Here is a 16,645-nt window from a genome sequence, read left to right on the forward strand (position 1 = left end):
CAGCCTCAGAGGGCCTCAAAGCAGGACACTGCAGGTGCCTAGAAAGACTGAAAGCATAACCACCATTTCATCTGCTTAAAGACACTGAACAAAATGATCTGGAGAATATTAGATGGAATCGAAGCAAGCAAATGCTCTCTTCAGATTCCCCTTTTGCTACTGGAAAACAAATCCATCTTTGCCAGGAGTGGCATTTAAGGCAAGCAAATCTGGCTTTTGTCATGGCAGGATCAGCGTGTTTACAATACAAGTATTCCTGTGCAGGAACACTGTAGGATCCATCTGGCTGTTTATCATCCCTCCGTCTCACTGCGGAGCTTTCTGTGCAGTGCAGCCTCCAGGTCCTCAGATAACCCCAGCCGGGGAACAGCAGCAACGATGTGCAGAGCCTGCTGCTGCCGGAGATCCCCGAGCGGACACTGGGCCGAGGCAGAAAACGCTGCGCTTGTCTGCAACAAGGATCCCCACACCCATCCCCAGATCCCTGCATCTGGGAGAGCTGCCAACGGGCTGCTTTCAGGAGCTGCAGACAGGAAACGGCAAAGGATCCAAAGGTCTGTTACCAGGCACAAAATCTCTCCTTGGAGGCAGCGGCCTAAACACGCATCCCAGAAAACAGTATCTGCAGAATAAAATACCTGCAGGTTGCAAAGAGGCCGGTCGCTGTTACCAGGCAGGGCATTTGTTTAACCTCAAATACCCCAAACCCTAAACTTATCCCCAGAAATGACAACAAACAGCTGCTGCTGGGGAGCTCAGCGCAGGGCAACACCTCCACAAACACAGCTGCTTCTTGGCTCAGGCTGTTTTTCCCCAGAGTCAGATCACAAAAAGCCTTTTTCATACAGCAGACAAGCAACTCCCAGGTGGATCCTCTTGCACCAGGGGCTATCGGAGACTTAGAGCAGGCCTGAAACCGAGCAGCCACGTTCAGAGAAAACCCAGATCTGCTTCTGCCGGCATTGGGACAGAAGTCCTAGAAAGGCTCGAGATTTCCTAAAATCCTATTTGGCACCAAGCAAGTGGCCAGATTAAAAAAGAAAGTTGAACAGAGGAGATGCACTGGACTGGATAAGATCTTAAGAGGCAACTGCAACCACTGAGCACTTGGGGAGGAAAAGCCTGAGACCACCCGAAGGAGCAGAGGGGAGGCAAAGGGAAAAGTAGTCCAGACCTAGACAGAAAACCTCTCAGACTGCAAGTGCCAGCACTGGTGATGCCTGGGTAGGTCTCTACTAAAGTCCAGCTACTAAAATCATGCACAATATTTACTAACCTATTTTTCAAGCTGTCTTCACAGCAGTGAGCATTGGAAAAATAAGAACCACAGAGACAAACAAGCAGAACAAGCAGGCTCTTTGTTTTTATACCACCGAAAAGGTCTGATCCTCAGTCTGGTCTTATCTCTACAGGCCAGAAAGGACCCCCAGTAATTTCTGCCTATACTAGTATGATATTCCCAATTCCAGAAGACTTAAAATGAGAGAAACTCCTAGAGCTTCTAGCTGTTTAAAGGTCAATAATACACAACATATAATTAACTTCACACCTTGTTTGAAAGATAGGGACTAACGTAACTTTTCTGTACTGTAACTGTTTCTTCCTGCAGTCCTTTTTTGCAGGCGTGCCATTCTAAACTCCGATAAAATCATCTCCTAGTTTTCTCTTGCAGATGATTATCTCCTCCTCTGCCCCATAGTGAGTTTAAGACCTTTGATTATTCTTATAATTTTTCAGTCTTTCCCTGGAGACGGTCCCCACTCTGCCAAATGAGAAAAGGAAAACCCACGCGTGAACTAGCTATCTTTGTCTTTTGTATTTGTTTGCTTTTACATCTTTATGACACTTAGTAGGAAATAACTGCTTAAACCAACAAACGATAGCACAGTAATATAATCAAATCCAGTTTCCCTCTTCTTGCAAGGACTGCTTGGAAAAAAATCAAGGGACTGAGAACTAGACAACTGGAGAATGGTATTTTTATTCAAGCTAAACTTTGTTTTCCCTATCAGGAGGTATATTTGGACATTATACAGGCACTAAAAATATGTTCTTCAGGAAAACCTCAAACTGCCCCATTTGTCCAAGGCATACGGAAAATCCTGTTCCCTTTCTCCAACAAACAAAAGATCACAGAGCCCTAAATACTCCTAAGATTTCCGAGCAGAAAAGATTCCCAACGCAAAGATGCTTCCCCCTCTCCCTGGCAAATTAAAGGGCGCTGTTTGTAGCGGAGAATAAGAGCAAAGCAGCTGTAATTCTTTGAAAGGAGAACAGGACAGGAAAACAATCTATAAAAGGCTCTTTGTGGTAATTTATCACACATGTTTATTTCTTTGCATGAAATAATTTAGGAGCAGAACCAGCGCCAGATTCTTCTGTTGCTGTCAGAGCCACCAACACAGATCTGTTTCCATTTCCAGTCTTCACTTATATTGGCTAAGACCAAGTCACGCGGCAGAAATCTCCCCTCTGCATTTCCACAACAGGCACAGCCTGACCTTGTTCCCAGAACCGGGAACACCACCACTTGCTCGCTCGCTCCTCCCTGAGCAGCAACGCGAGGCACCCAGCAAAGGCAGCTTGCTCTGCAGCTAGCCTTTGGCTTTCATTAAATCCTGGGGCTCGTTACTGAAAAAGGCTCCAAACCCCAGAGGCAAAGCTTCATGGAGAGCAGTCTCCCAGGCTGTTTCTCTCGGAGATCCCGTTCATCTCCTTCCCTGGCCCTTGCACAGGGCCTGCAGGTCCCTGCAACAGGCTTTGCTCACCGGACACGGGTGTCCCAGGAGGTTTTGATCCCTGAGCCACAGCATCAGGACAGCAGCCTAAACCCACGCGTTACGGAGGCTCCCTTCATGGTCAACCTGCTAGGAAGCAGCCACTCTAACCAGCCTGGGGTGGCACGGGACCAGCTCACGCACCAGTGGGTTTGATCCGTTTCCTGGAGTGCTGCAGGTCGCTTGCAGCTGGCAGGGAAGGAGGTCACCTTGCTTTGACTTGCAGGCACACGTGCACCCTTGGCAGTCGGTGCCTGTGTCAGCCAGAACAAACTTGCTTGGCCCAAGAAGTTGATTAGCATTCACAGGCTGTGTGCAATGAGCGTCCTTAAAGAGGTCTTCGAGTCTCCCCTTCCAGCACACATTTCAGCCTCACCTTCCAGGCACAGTACAGGGCGCAGCACGTGTGCAAACCACACTGCCCCAGGCCTGCAAGCCACAGACCTGCCATCCCCATCTCCCTCCCCGTGGCCCACGGAGACAGCCGGGAGGGACCCACAGCACTTGGAGACCCGAGTCCGCAAGGGACCACATCATCATGGAAGATGGTTCTTGAGTCACCAACTGTGGGCTCCCCGGCTTGCAGGCAGAACCACGCAAGGACAAGCTCATAAGGTGCCAATGGGTAAAATACACGCGCTTTTAACAGTCATTGGTCACAGCTACGCAGTGATTCAGGTGACGCATTTCCCTCCCACTTCAGGCTATTTTTAATCACATTCGCACGCCTCAGGTACTGAAACGCCTCTGCGTGGCTTTGCTCAGAGGCACAACAAGCAACATCTGTACCCAGATTCGAGAAGCCAGGCCTGAAGCCATCTCAGCTCTTCATGAAACACACTACTGCCTGGAGGAGATGGGCTCTACCTGAGGCCTCCCTGTGCAAACTCACAGCATCGCTACTTGCTTCAGACCTCCTCAAAGCTTAGATCTTTTCCTGGAAGATTTGACCTTCCTGCAGCGGCCGTATTTCCGCAGTGCTGTGGAACTGGCTCACTAATGAGGGCACTAATAGGTGGCTCTGCTTATTTCTTTGTCTGCTAGAAGCCACAATACTGCACGTCCAGTATTTCCTTGCCCTCCCTCCCATTATCTCTGGTGGCTTTGAAATAATCTGTTTCCCCTTAATAATCACCCAGACACAAAATAACCAATGCTGGTAGCAGCAGGATGGGAGCCCGCTTCTCTCCCCACAGCAGCTCTTACGTGCTCCTCTCTTCCTTGCTTTTATTTGAAGCATGGAAGGATGACATTTACCCCACAGTTCTTTGGGGCTATGGCCAAGGCTTCCAGAAAGGGACATTACATATGAACGAGAGATCAACATCTGCATAGAGTTTTGAAAGTTTTGAATGTATAAAAGCAACAGCTGCAGTAACATCACAGTAAAAACAGTGATCTGTAAATCCAGCCTCTGTCAAATTTAGGTCTCAGGGGTTCAGCCAGTGCCTAACTCACATTAAATAAGAAGCAACCTTAACAGAAAGTTTAACTTTAACAGCAAGTTCAACTTTAGCAGCAAGTTCAAGGTGATGCAGAAAGTTTTCAGCTCCAGCCCAAGAAATGTCAGTGCTTCCTAGGCTGTTTTCTGGGAGATTTTCCACTCAGCCCCGTTTCAGCTGCATTGACAAGGATCAGGATAACGAGGCAGAAAACAAAGCGGCTACTTTGAGAATGATATTGCTTCTATCTCCAGGCAACAAGAACCCCAAAATGCACAGGGCCAGCTGACAGCTGCTGACTGATGCTTGCAATCAATGGACTAACTCAACAGATCTAAGCGGTCTGTGCAGATGGAGCTGGGTGCATTCAACAACTCAGCATTTCCAAGAAAACCTGGAAGGGACTCACACCCTTACAAGAGCAGAAGTTTTTGTGCTCAAGCACAACCACTCTCCTGGGGAGGGACACAATACAGCCACGTGCAGAGAGATGCAGGCTGTATTAGTTCTCCCCTGCCCCAAACAATCCTGGGGCTGTTATTGTTCTCATCAGCAGCCCAGCAGTTAGTTGGCACTTACAGAAAGCCAGTCCTACCCGGCTGCAAGGGGTTCGTGCCCTGCTGGTTCTTCCTTCAGGATGTAAAAGCTAAATCCAATGCAAACACATGTGCAACCCGCCCCCATCCTGTCCCAGATAGCTGAGCACTTTGTGTACAGGCACACAGCAATTTGAGTCCAACACAAAAACAAACTTCTTTTCACCTTCACCTGAGATGCAGGCAGCAAGGCACAGACAAAAACCCACAACTTAGAATAACAAGCTAATACTCAGTCTTTCAGATATAGGAGTGCACCTGATTTTTTTTATTTGCACCCAAATAAAAACACGTGCTACTTAAGCCACAGGTAAAAGATCCACTTCAGTCTTTCCTGCTAGCCCAGCTCACAGCCATAGTGAGGGATAAAACAGAGTCATGTAATAATTCTTCACTTACCGTAAGCGATGTGAAGGTCATGCACATCCCACCAAAGCCATTCAGAGCCAGCGCAATGAATATCAGCACAGACAGAGCTGCAACAACAAAAAAAGACCAAAAACATTTACTGGGGTGGGGAGGGAGAAGAGACCACAGAGCCCTCAGGGTTTTGATCCTGACGTGTGAAGCCTCAGTGAAACAACACCCTCAGAAAGTGCCACGCTGCACCTGACCCACCCAGCTCATCCGACCACACACTCCAACTGCCCCAGCCACACAGCGAGGAAGGGCACGGGCTCTGCCCCGCCGCAGCAGCCAGGATGGGATCTTCTTGCTCCAGGACGGATGGGTCTCTTCTCTAATGAACAGTCTTGCTGAGGCGGCTTGTCTGAATGGGTCTTAAAGGCAGATTTACTTTAGAGAACTGGTTTAAAATTGCCACCTCGCTATCTGATCTTGAGGAGCAAGCTCCATCCATTCCTGGACCTGAGAAAGGTAATTGCACACAATGTGCTATTTCAAACAAGTTCATGGCTTTCTCAGAGTTAGGAAGTTGCTCATGTACAGCACCTGGACCTGCCCAAAAGCAAAGTTGAGACCTGGCTATCTCAGATGCTTGGCTCTTGCTGTGCTCTCCATTTACAACTGCAAAAAACAGCCTTCCCCAGAGCCACTGAGCTCACATAGGCCACGACATGCTTGACTTGTGTCCCCAGCAAGACCCTGGTACTGCACAGGAAAGGTTATAGTCAGAGCCCACGGCTTCATGCACATTTATCCGCATCCCAGAACCGAGCCCCTCAGAAGCACTGCAGTCCCAAAACCTTTCCAGTTCAGCACAGAAAGGCATACTTACAGTCTGGGTTACTGGCGCCGTATGCAATCAGCACACAGGACACAGCAAAGCAGGCACTGAAACAGAATTGAAGCCATGAGTCTTTTACTGACAGCCTTACGTGCACAAAATCACGCATGCCTCTACCTTCCCAGCACTGGGTTAGGCAACCACTGTATAATTTGTATAAAAGGCGGGAACACTGGCAATCTGGGAAGAAAAATCTAGGGAAATAGCCAGGTGTTACAGACAAACCTTGCACAAGGGCTGAAGAGCCGACCCTTCCTTCCAGCACTCTGACACGGCTCTTGCTGGACCCAAATTCCCTACTGGTTTTGGCACACAGAGCTTCACCAACCCTCACCAGGAGGTGACCAGAGACAGCAGCAGCCTTCGCCGTGAGGCACAGCTGGGGCCATAGCACTGACAGTCGTTCCCAGTCCTCTCTCAGAAATGGTCTGAGTCACAGGGACTTGCCCTGTTCTCCCTGCTCTGCCTACAGGCCAGTATGGTTTCTGGTACTGTTCAAGGCATTAAAAACTTAGCAGAGCTGGGGCCTAGTGCATCCCCAAAGTCACTAATCCCTGTGTGCTATGACAGAAGCTGCTGACAACTTTGCTATTTGGGGCAGAAAGCAACTCTCAGCACTTGTGTGGCAAAGGAGGAACCTAGAGAAGGCAGGCAGGCTGCGTCTCTCCCAGGGTTAACTCCCCGGCTCTGGCAAACTGTGATGTAACATCTTGGTTTTATATCCCTTAGGACACAGCTCCAAGATCAAGGGAAAAAGCTACCCTCCGTGATTCACAAATGACTCTGCTCTTCCTCCAGGCTCCATCTGGCCAGGGAGCACAGAGCGATGCTGGAGAGCTGAAATTTGGACTTTGAGTCCCAGGCCTGTCCCTTGGGGAGCGACTTATTGTGCAGCCTGATGCTGACTGAAGTCATCCAAGAGCTGCTCCAGGGTCCCACGTGTGGTTGGCGGCTCTTGGCCGATCCCAAGTCCAGCTCTCACCCCCCAAATCCACCTGGGTGCCCGAGACACCAACCTGCCAAGCAGCCGCAGCTTGCGAGGACCGTATTTGTCCATGACAATCCCCAGGGGCAGGGTGATGGCACTGAGCAGGAAGGACCCGATGGTGAAGGCCAAGTTCAGCATTTCGTCTTGGGCGTTGCAGGAAGGCCATTTGTTCTCTGAATCCGTGCTGTTCTCTTGTTCGTGGCGGCCGGTGGAGTTTCCTACACGGGGTAACAGAGGATCGTCATTGCAGCGTGTCGGGATGGAGGCTGCGGCTACACGGTAAGGAGGGAAGAGGAAAGCTGCCACAACACACCAAGCACACACCCATCGCACCCCACTTTTGATTACAGTCAGTGAGAACTGGAGGAAGCAGAGGACAAGAAGAGCAGAAGGACCAGGGAAACATGGTCAGTTCAGCTGGGAACAGGAAAAGGGTTCCAGGCACCAGGGGACAAATCTTCCATGAAGCAGCAGCCGGGCAACAGTCTCACATTAAGGACGGAGATTCATTAATTTATAAAAGCAACTATACAACAAGGGCTCTGCAATTACAGGGGACTAAACCCAGTGGGACTAGAAGGGACTAATACAAAAACAAGGTACTCCTAATCCAAGACCAGCATGTTCTCACAGATCCACCCCCAAAGTAAACTAGAAGTGTTAACTACAGCCAAAGCATTTGTTTCGGATCCAGACATGAGGCTGACGGGGCCTGGCGCAGAGTGACAGCTTTCTCAAATGACAAGCCTCCTACCCTCGCTCCGGGCACCGCAGCGAGGGACGGGCTCGCAGCAGCCGCCCCGGCTCCCTGACTGCACCAGCTCAGAAGATCCCTCCTAAATTTAACTACCCTGCTCCCAGGAGGGCAGTTACCTGCCTTCTCTGCTTGTTTATGGATGCATGCATCTTTTTTAACTTCTGCCCCATAATTAACATTTTCTATTCTTTCCAGGTTGGTTTAGGCCATGCAGATCAATGGTATCTCCAGCTTTCTGTTCTTGCCTTTACATGAGGAAGGCTGCATGCAAACTCCCACGCAGAACAGAGCTCGGGTTGTGTAACAGACACAGAAACAGGACAGTTCAAAAAAAAACAAAACAGAAAGAAGAAGTTCCCTTTTCTTTGCAGCAGAGAGTTGACATCAGGCAGTGAAACTGCTATTACAAACCTATCCCAAGCAAGCTCATAACTCCTAAAGTGTGTGCCATCAGACTTCCATTAACCTGGAGTACTACCGCACTCCACCCCTCCTTCTCCCAGCACTTATCGGAGGTTTAAGTAACCTTCGTCAGTATGACAAAGCACTTGTTTTTTTACTGCTGCAGCAAGCCAGTGACAAAGCACTCTCCTCCATATTTAATAACTGATCTGGCAAAGTTCAGTATTAAAGGGAGATAAGTCATCTACATCTACATACATGTTTGCATGAAGCGAGACCAGAGCAGGGCTCCCTCTCAGCAAGACCTATTTAGCAGGAATCCCTCACGTACCGGTGGCTTGACATTTGCTGTTGGTGCAACTTGTGGACAGGATCCCCTCTTGCCTGCCCCATCTCAGCAGGGATCACACTGCCCCATCTCACAATTGCTCCCCTTCCAGCCAAGCCTCTGCACCACTACAGTTACTGGTTTCACCCAAGTCTTCCTAGCTGGCAATTTTGTTCCACTTGCCAAAATAACCCTGCCAGCTGTGCATCGATCACAAACAAGCCACGCTCCACCATCCAGACGTCGGCTATCGGCAGAAATTCAGACACCGATATCTGAGGCTTAAAAGCTGCTGGCAACGCATCCCTTTTCTCCCCTCCCGATATCCTGGGGAAGGAGCGGGGTGTTTCTGCTTCCACTTGCACTGCTCTCCCCAACACCCTGACTAACAGGGTCCCAAACTTTCTGTGGTCAGCAATGACTATTTGTTCCTTCCCTTCGCTGTTCATACCTGATTGATAACTTAATTTGCCCCCTCAGCCTTCTCTTCTCTGCTAGGTCTAGGTAGAGACAGTAAATGACAACATTATCCCCCAAAAGGCCAGGTCCCACCAGCAGCCCTTCTGCAGAGGGGAGCGCGCCAGCCCGAGCTCCAAGCCAGAAGGCAGTCCTGGGTGCACATGGGAGTCTCCCTGCCCTTTTCACACTAGATTCGACTCCTTTTCTCAGTCTTTGTCGTCATCTCCTCCTGCCTTGGCCCAGGGTGTCTCACGCCGAGTTTGCTCAGCATCTCCGCGGGGCAGGCAGCAGCCACGTGGCTTTCCCCATAGCATCAAGGCTTTCTGGGCTCTCCACACAGATAAGTTCATAGGAAACAGATGTGGGTGAGAGGTTAAACTCAGAAAAACAAGGGGAAAAAAAAAAAGTGACAAAACAGTAGTGAATTCCCTGCATCAGCACTCTGCGGAGACAACTCAGCCGCGGCAGCGGGGTGGAGGGACACGGATGGGGCAGCGACCTTACAACTCCTGCCTGCGCGTGTTAAACAGCCCGCCAGCCCTCCTCGAGAGCAGATCTCAAGACAGAGACATTCAACACCGAAAACCAGAGCAGATAAATTATTTTTAATGTATTGGGCATGTACAGTTGCAACACAGCCCCAAGGAGCTCGGCTAGCAGATGCCTGCTAAGCGCAGAGCCTCTGTCAGCCAACGTGAAGGGCAGGAGCACAGCCAGGCCAAGAGGACCCGACCTTGGAAGCAGTGCAGAAGCTCAGCCCCCCCCGAAGATTGCACCCGGCAGCCAGGAAAGCTGGGGACGAGGTGCCAAACTTCAGTCCCTGCCTCTACCAACCACCTTGTTTACATCTGCTCGTTGCCAGCTCCGAGGAGGGGCCGGGCAACGGCGCTACGTGGAAATAAATATTGTTTGTGAAAATAGCAGCTGCCCCCGAGCAACAAGAGGAGATTCGCTGAGGCGTGATGGAAGCGATTCAAGCAGGCCTTGGCACCGCGTCGCCCCCTGATCCTTGCAGAGCCACCTCCGTACATGGCAGGGTCCGGAGGGGCTGCAGGCAAGTGCACAGGGTCCCTCAGAGAGCAGCCGCTCCAGGCAGCTGGAACATGCATGCCGGTGGCTCGCAGCGAGACGGTGATTAACGGGGAGAGAACCTGCCTAACTGCTCACCTACCTAATGCACCTGGTTATGGCAAACAGCGGTTTCCCTCCAGCCCAGCTCAGAGCCCGTGCCAGGTCAGCACGCGCCGCTGCAGCTCGAGGTCTCCTATGCCCCCAGCTCCACCAGCAACAGCGCCCTGGGGAAGGGCCGGCTCCGTGCCCACGCCGGTGCCCTCCCCAAATTCTCCTGCCAAGTCCACCCATGTGCCAGCCTGCCCCATCCAACATGCAAGAAATTGAGCTGCTCGCCCATTCGGGTGGCATTCGCTGCCATCTCGCCATCAAGCTAGAGGAAGCTGCGAGCCTTCATCGGCAATTACAAGAACATCCTGCTTATTTTTCCCGTGCTCCCACTACAAGCAGCAGGATTTCTGCTGCCCAATTAGTAGTTCAAGTTACTATTTAAAGAATGACAGAGCCTAGGTGAGAGGCAGGCTGCCTCACTAATCATTTATGTCACACTCATCACTGGGATTTGTTCCGGCTGTTACTGGAGCATTTAAAGCCATTCTTTCTCCCAAATTAGGTGCTGTAGGTTTCGCAAGAGGGTCAATCATTAACTACTCTTTGCTGACCTACAGCAGTCCCAGGCACACACCATGGTACTACAGGAATGAGTTTGGCTTTTTGCAACAGTGACTGCCATCTCAGACAGCAGAGAGAAGTTTCTCTTTCATCTTGTTTCTTAGATAAGACTAAGCAAGGCAGGCAAGACGCCCCCAGCCACCCTGGCAATAGCTCTCCAGGGGAGCACAACCTGCGTGGCCTCACCTTCCTCTCCTAAAAAAAGCCTGAAAGTGTTGGTGGAAAAAAAAAAAAAAAAAAAACGGAGTGAAGGGCATGCACTGGCCATGTAAGAATGATTTCTCTTTTCAGGATGGTGTCATACTTTAGGGAACTGGGAGGAGATGTGCAGGCCTTCTTGCTTTATACCATTGCAAGTGCAATTAATTCTGGTTTCTCTCTCTGCCTGTCTCACCACTTGCATGCGCCTCTAGGACAACCTCCTTGAATGGCCCTGAGAAAGGCAGTCCCAGCTGTAAGCCTCCCAAGTGAGGTGCAATCTCACATTAGTTTAAACTCCCCTTTGCTCCCCAACTAAAGGTTCACTTTGCAGCGGTTCTCACGCGGCACGGTGCTCCGACACCAGTGACAGCTGCAAGCCAGCGCAGTGTATTTCCTGTAGACATTGAACATTTACCAGGTTTACACTTTTCCTGTTTACAGGGTCACATGTGCAGCCTTCCCACAAGCTGTCATCACATCTCACCAGCTTGTAAGGGACCTTCAGGCTGCAAGCTCCCCCCCACCACAGACCCCATGGCTTTATCTTGAATGTAGTAACAAACACGGGAGAAGGGCCGTGAGGCAGCACCTTCTTCCTATGCCTGTCATTAAGGCGCATTAGCCCGTGGTAACCGAGTAAACTTATCTTTTGGGTTTTTTTGCAGCTCTGTCTTAGAGGAAGGCCCTCTGACTGGATCCTTATCTCTGTTCTTTGTGAGTGTATTATCAAGTTCGAGAACTTTTTAACATATCTCAGGAAGCTCAAGGCTTGGGCCTTTCCAACACATGCAACATTGCATCAGCGCAAGGCCCTGAGCAGATTGAGCTCCCCAGGAGCTGATAAGGCTGCGATCCTGATAAAGACTGTGGAATCAGCAGTTGCACCAAGCAGAAGATGCTGTTTCAAACTGGTTAAAGGGCAACGTGCAGTAAAATTAAAACAGGAACAAAGTGCCACCACTAGATTCCTTGTCAGCAAATTGCAAATGTACCTCCCAGAGCGCAGCCAAACGTGCCGTCCAGGCTGGGACAAGCGTAGCCCTCCATTCAAACCTTGTGGCACAATTGCTCCAAAAAAAAAAAAAAAAAAAAAAAAAAAAAATGCAACTTTGACATGGATTTTTCTAGGTGTCCATCTCCACTCTTATGTAACCGAATTAGAGTCAAGCAAATCCTACGTTTTTGCAGGGTGGCTGAGTAAGATCCAACATCACAGCCAAGGGCAGGCAGGAAAAGGGGGGGGGGGGTCAATAGGCAGACGAGCCCTCCATGAATTGCAGCTGCTTTCAGGACAGCTACTGATGCTTTCAGAGAAGAGCCCACAGAAGGGACAAGGTCTAGCTCTCTCTTTTGTCAGAAGGCATCACAAAGTGCAGAGCTTTTGCTGACAAAGGGAAAGCCCTGCCAAGAACCTTTGGCTCATTAGGAAAAGTCTTTTTTGCAATACTTGCATGCAAACAGCAGCATCAGGAACAACAAGTGCCCAAAGGCGACCAGTTATAATTTCTTTGTTCCCACCAACCTTCACCTCAACCAAGTACCACTCACAGTTGTGAGACTCAGTAGGTTATGTTGGGAAAGACAGTCCCAGGCCACCCTAATCCCAGGGAAAGGCTAACTCAGCTCTGCACCAAGAGCCACCCAAGCCATTCGGGGTTCCTGCCACCACAGCAAGGCGGTTGCAATGGAGCCTGCTGTCCTTGCACTGAGCCATGGTTCTTCCCTATCAAGTCACCAGGATTGCTACTGCAAGGACAAAAACAGAGAAAGAGCAAGCAAGCATGGTGAATGAGGGAACAGGCATAACTGGTCCCTGCTGCTCATCACAAGCCATCACTAAGTTCAACACTGATGGCCAGATATTTGAGGACAATAAGAACATTTAACAAGATAAATTTATTTTCAGTGCTTAAGGTCTTCTGCCTCAGCATGCAGGTTGGTCACTGTAGGAAGAAACTGCCCTCAGGGTGGTAATTCCATCCCAATACAAACATTTACATCTTCCTCTGCGGTATGTGGCACTCCCATAGGGAGATCCAGACAGACCACAGATTGGCAAACACAAGCGGGAAGCAGAGACAAATCGCACTGGTTTTGGGTAAAGGCTTCATGGACTGAAAGGAATCAGAGCAAGCAGTATGGGGTGGGCCAAAGTGCAGCAGGGCTCTCAGCCACAGGGTCCAGCTCAGGAAGCAGGTAGGAAAGCATTCACTTTTCAGAGACAGTCAGCATTTGCTTATCAAGTCTGACATGTTTTATCTTGGGGGCAGAAAGCTTCCACCTGGTATGTTTAATGAGATCTCTCACACAGGCCTTGACAAAGTTGCTATGGCTTGACAAGAGCCAAGCAGCCTTGACCAGAAGTCCTAAATGGTCTCCAGCTGAAGACAACTCTGTCTGGAGCACCATTGGAGACATACATGATGTGAACAATTGGAAGAATCACACTATGAGCAAAGACAGGAAGGTGATTAAGCAGCCAGGCTATAGCAATAGAAAAAAACCAAAAAAAGAAAAAGCATGTTTGCCGGGTGCAGCAGCCCTGGCTCTACGAGGCTGAGGCAGCCACCCACAGGCATCTAGAGAAGAAAGGACTGTAACAAGCAGCACATAAATGAGAAACTGCTGCTGGCTTAGCAGAAAAAGCAGAGTAAAGTACCCTCACAACTATTCACAGTCAGCTATTGCCTGGACTTCGTCTTCCCACATCTCAGACTTCCCGACCATTCTCAGCCATGATCCACTGACTGCTCTGGGGTCCATGTACTTACTCCAGCCTTCTTTTTTGTCCTTCACTGCTTCCTCTACCTTCCACATCCGCACTCACCAGCCCCAGCTGGGCTGATCCACCTTCCCATCTCATCTGCTATCACACATCTCTGGACAGAGCCCAAACACGCAGCTCTTGCCTCCCTGTGCTCAGCTATCCCCTCCTCTGCCAGATCACAGCTCTTCAACAGGCAGCACACGCAAACCTTCCCATCACCAAAGCAGCTTTCCAAGTCCATGCTGCACCTTTAATCCAAGTTCCCTTTTAACCTCACTGCCCATCATATTGCACTGGGGCATCCCTGCCCACATTTCTCCCCATGCTCAGGCTGGGGATCTACGTCCACCTACACAGCATTATTCCCAGCGTTATCCTCCCCACACTACAGGATTGCACACACAGCAGTGAAGGGAAGGAGACACTATGGATGACCATTTCCTCTTGCTGGGAAAAAAGGCAGATTTCAGAAACCCTGATGAAGCAGCAGCCTGGTTTGGGCACATCCTGGGTGTTTGAAGAGTGAGAGGAACAAAACCACAGCAGTATTTTAACTTCTCCAACCTCTCCCAAACAGCACTGGTGGACTCCACCAATCCTGTTTTCATCCACACTTTTCTTTCCTACTACAGAAAGGGTCCCCATATTTTCTCCCACATGATTAGGACACCCTCCCTGCTACGTCATCCCTCCTCCAACTCACCATCTTCCAAAAAACATCAGGCTGCACCTGCCTTCCCTTGCAGAGACCAACCAGGCCTCCATGCAGAGGAAGAACCCATTGCTGAGCAGAAAAGGCTGTCCAGGAAGGCTTTGCCTAACCTTTAAGGTCTCTTTTCCATTCACTCTGCAAAGCAGCAGCAACCGTGGGTGTGTTACTTCATCTCAAGGATGCCATCAGTTTTGGAAAGGAGCACACATCCCTTCCCTCTACCCCAGAAGTGACCAGGAGCTCAGCCTTGCTCCAGCCACCTTCAGACCACCCTAAGGCAGGGAACCACCCAGGCAAACCTTAGCAGCAACCTATTCACACGCACCTTCAGCCAGCCAGTCCTTCTGAGCATCCTCACCCGACGCGTAGCACAGGTAGGAGTAAAACCCTTCTGCTTTCAGCATGATGAGCAGTGACCCCCAGCCCAGCAGGACGGCAGAGAAGAGCAGGTTCTCGATGATGGCCGTGAACGCCATCCACCAGCGCCGGCGATGAGCGGTGGCAAGTGTGGGCGCCATGGCTGCAGGGGAAGACTGCCTCGTCGAGAGCCTCAACCTGCAGGGATGGCAATAACGCCCGGTGAGTTCTCAGATAGAGCACGTGCTACTCAGAGAGCACAAAAAACATGGTTTAAAAGGATCTCCCCATCAGAAAGTGAGCAAGGCTGTCTGCTGAATAAAGTGCACTTGGGTGTAAAGCTTATTTCTGCAGTCGACCCAGGGTGCCACGTAACCTGGTGGGACAGGGGAGCAGAGCACCCTTGGAGCTCCCTCCCGCACCGGGCAGCAGAGGAGCCTTCAAGGACTCCGTTCCACCTCCCGAGCAACAGGCATGGGAACGCAGCTGCCCGGAGCCTGCTCCCCGCCACCCGTACGAGGCAGGGGGCTGTGCGGCAAGGCAGCCGGGCAACACGCGGCACAGCGGGCAGCTCCAGCCAGCAAGCCCACCCGCCAGCGCCGCGAGGGGCAGGAGAGGCTGGGACGGGAGAGGCAGCCCCGGGGTCCGCCTGCACCCAGACGTGCCCCCAACCCAGCAGCTCAGCGACCCACCGCATCGAGCCGTCCCGACCCGCTCTGGAAAGCGCCTGCAAGGACGGCGGCATGGCCCTGCGCACATCTTTTTTTCCCCACAAATGGTCCAAAAAGGAGCCCTTTCGCTAACCACCGGATCACCCGGCCGGGGGGCCAGGTGGGCGCCCTCCCCTCCTGCACCACGCCGGCTGCGCAAGCCTGGGACAGCCCGTGCGGTGACACGTGCTGCTCCGTCCCTGCAGCTGGATTAACTGTCTCCAGCTCCACCTGTCCTCGGGGCCGGCGGCCGGGAGCAGCCGGGCAGCCTCTGCCGCAGGCCCGGCTTGCCAAGGGGCTGCTCCGGGGAGCGCCGTGATGCGCAGAAGGGTCAGGAGGCAGGTAGCCATTTCAGACAAGCTGGGATTTTTGTGTCCCCCCCCCAGCACAGAGCATGCCCGGATCGGGCGCTATGGGGAAATCGGCTGGCAGGACACCAGGGCCCCCGAGTGGCAGGAGCCCTGGCATTGGCCTGCTCTGGGGGTGGCCTGGCTCAGCCCCCCTGGGAAAGGGGCCAGCCCACGGGTGACAGCAGCCAGCACAGGGACACTGGCCCCGGGAAGCGAGGCGGGAGGCGGGCCCCCCCCCACCACCACCCACGGCGCAGGCCTGCTGCCCCCAGCGCAGCCCGCGACGCATTTCCTCCGCCACCTCCTCTTCCCCATCCTGTGCACCCGCACGCCCACCTCCCGGCCCCCTCCCCAGTCCCACGTGTCCTTCCTCCCCACGGCTTCTCTGCGCTGTGCAACCTGCTCTCCCCCCTCTCCAACCCCCCATGCACACCGCTCTTCTCCGATATGCCCCGTTCCCCATCCACAAATCCCCCCCACGCAGGCTGCTCTTCCCCATCAATCCCTCAAGGCACCCTGCTCTCCCCAAATAGCCCCCCCCGGCACCCCACTACCTCTCCCCGACTAATCCCCCAATGCATCCTGCTCCCTATCCACAAATCCTCCCCATGCACCCTGCTGTCCCCCATCAATCCCCCAATGCACCCCACTTTCCCATAAGCAATCCCCCGATGCACCCTGCTCTCCATCATACACCCTGCTCTCCCCCAATCAACCCCAATGCACCCCACTCTCCCCCAACCAATCCTCCAACGCACCCCACTCTCCCTTAAATGCAGCCCATTCTCTCTCCACAAATCCCCCCACACC

The 16,645-nt window shown here is 51.8% G+C and overlaps 1 protein-coding gene across 1 annotated transcript in view; it reads right to left on the reverse strand.

Annotated features, from left to right (window-relative positions):
- SLC43A2 (solute carrier family 43 member 2) overlaps positions 1–16,645 on the reverse strand; it is a 30,252-nt gene that overhangs the window by 12,929 nt on the left and 678 nt on the right. Inside the window, exons 2-5 of the mRNA XM_067309554.1 lie at positions 14,744–14,973; positions 7,078–7,267; positions 6,053–6,108; positions 5,215–5,291 (exon numbers count right to left, since the gene is read on the reverse strand). Of these exons, the coding sequence (XP_067165655.1) occupies positions 5,215–5,291; positions 6,053–6,108; positions 7,078–7,267; positions 14,744–14,936 (516 nt within the window). The 5' untranslated portion in view covers positions 14,937–14,973. The remainder of the gene's footprint in view (positions 1–5,214; positions 5,292–6,052; positions 6,109–7,077; positions 7,268–14,743; positions 14,974–16,645) is intronic.

The sequence above is a fragment of the Apteryx mantelli genome, chromosome 22, assembly GCF_036417845.1.
Source record: "Apteryx mantelli isolate bAptMan1 chromosome 22, bAptMan1.hap1, whole genome shotgun sequence".
Classification (NCBI taxonomy): Eukaryota; Metazoa; Chordata; class Aves; order Apterygiformes; family Apterygidae; genus Apteryx; species Apteryx mantelli.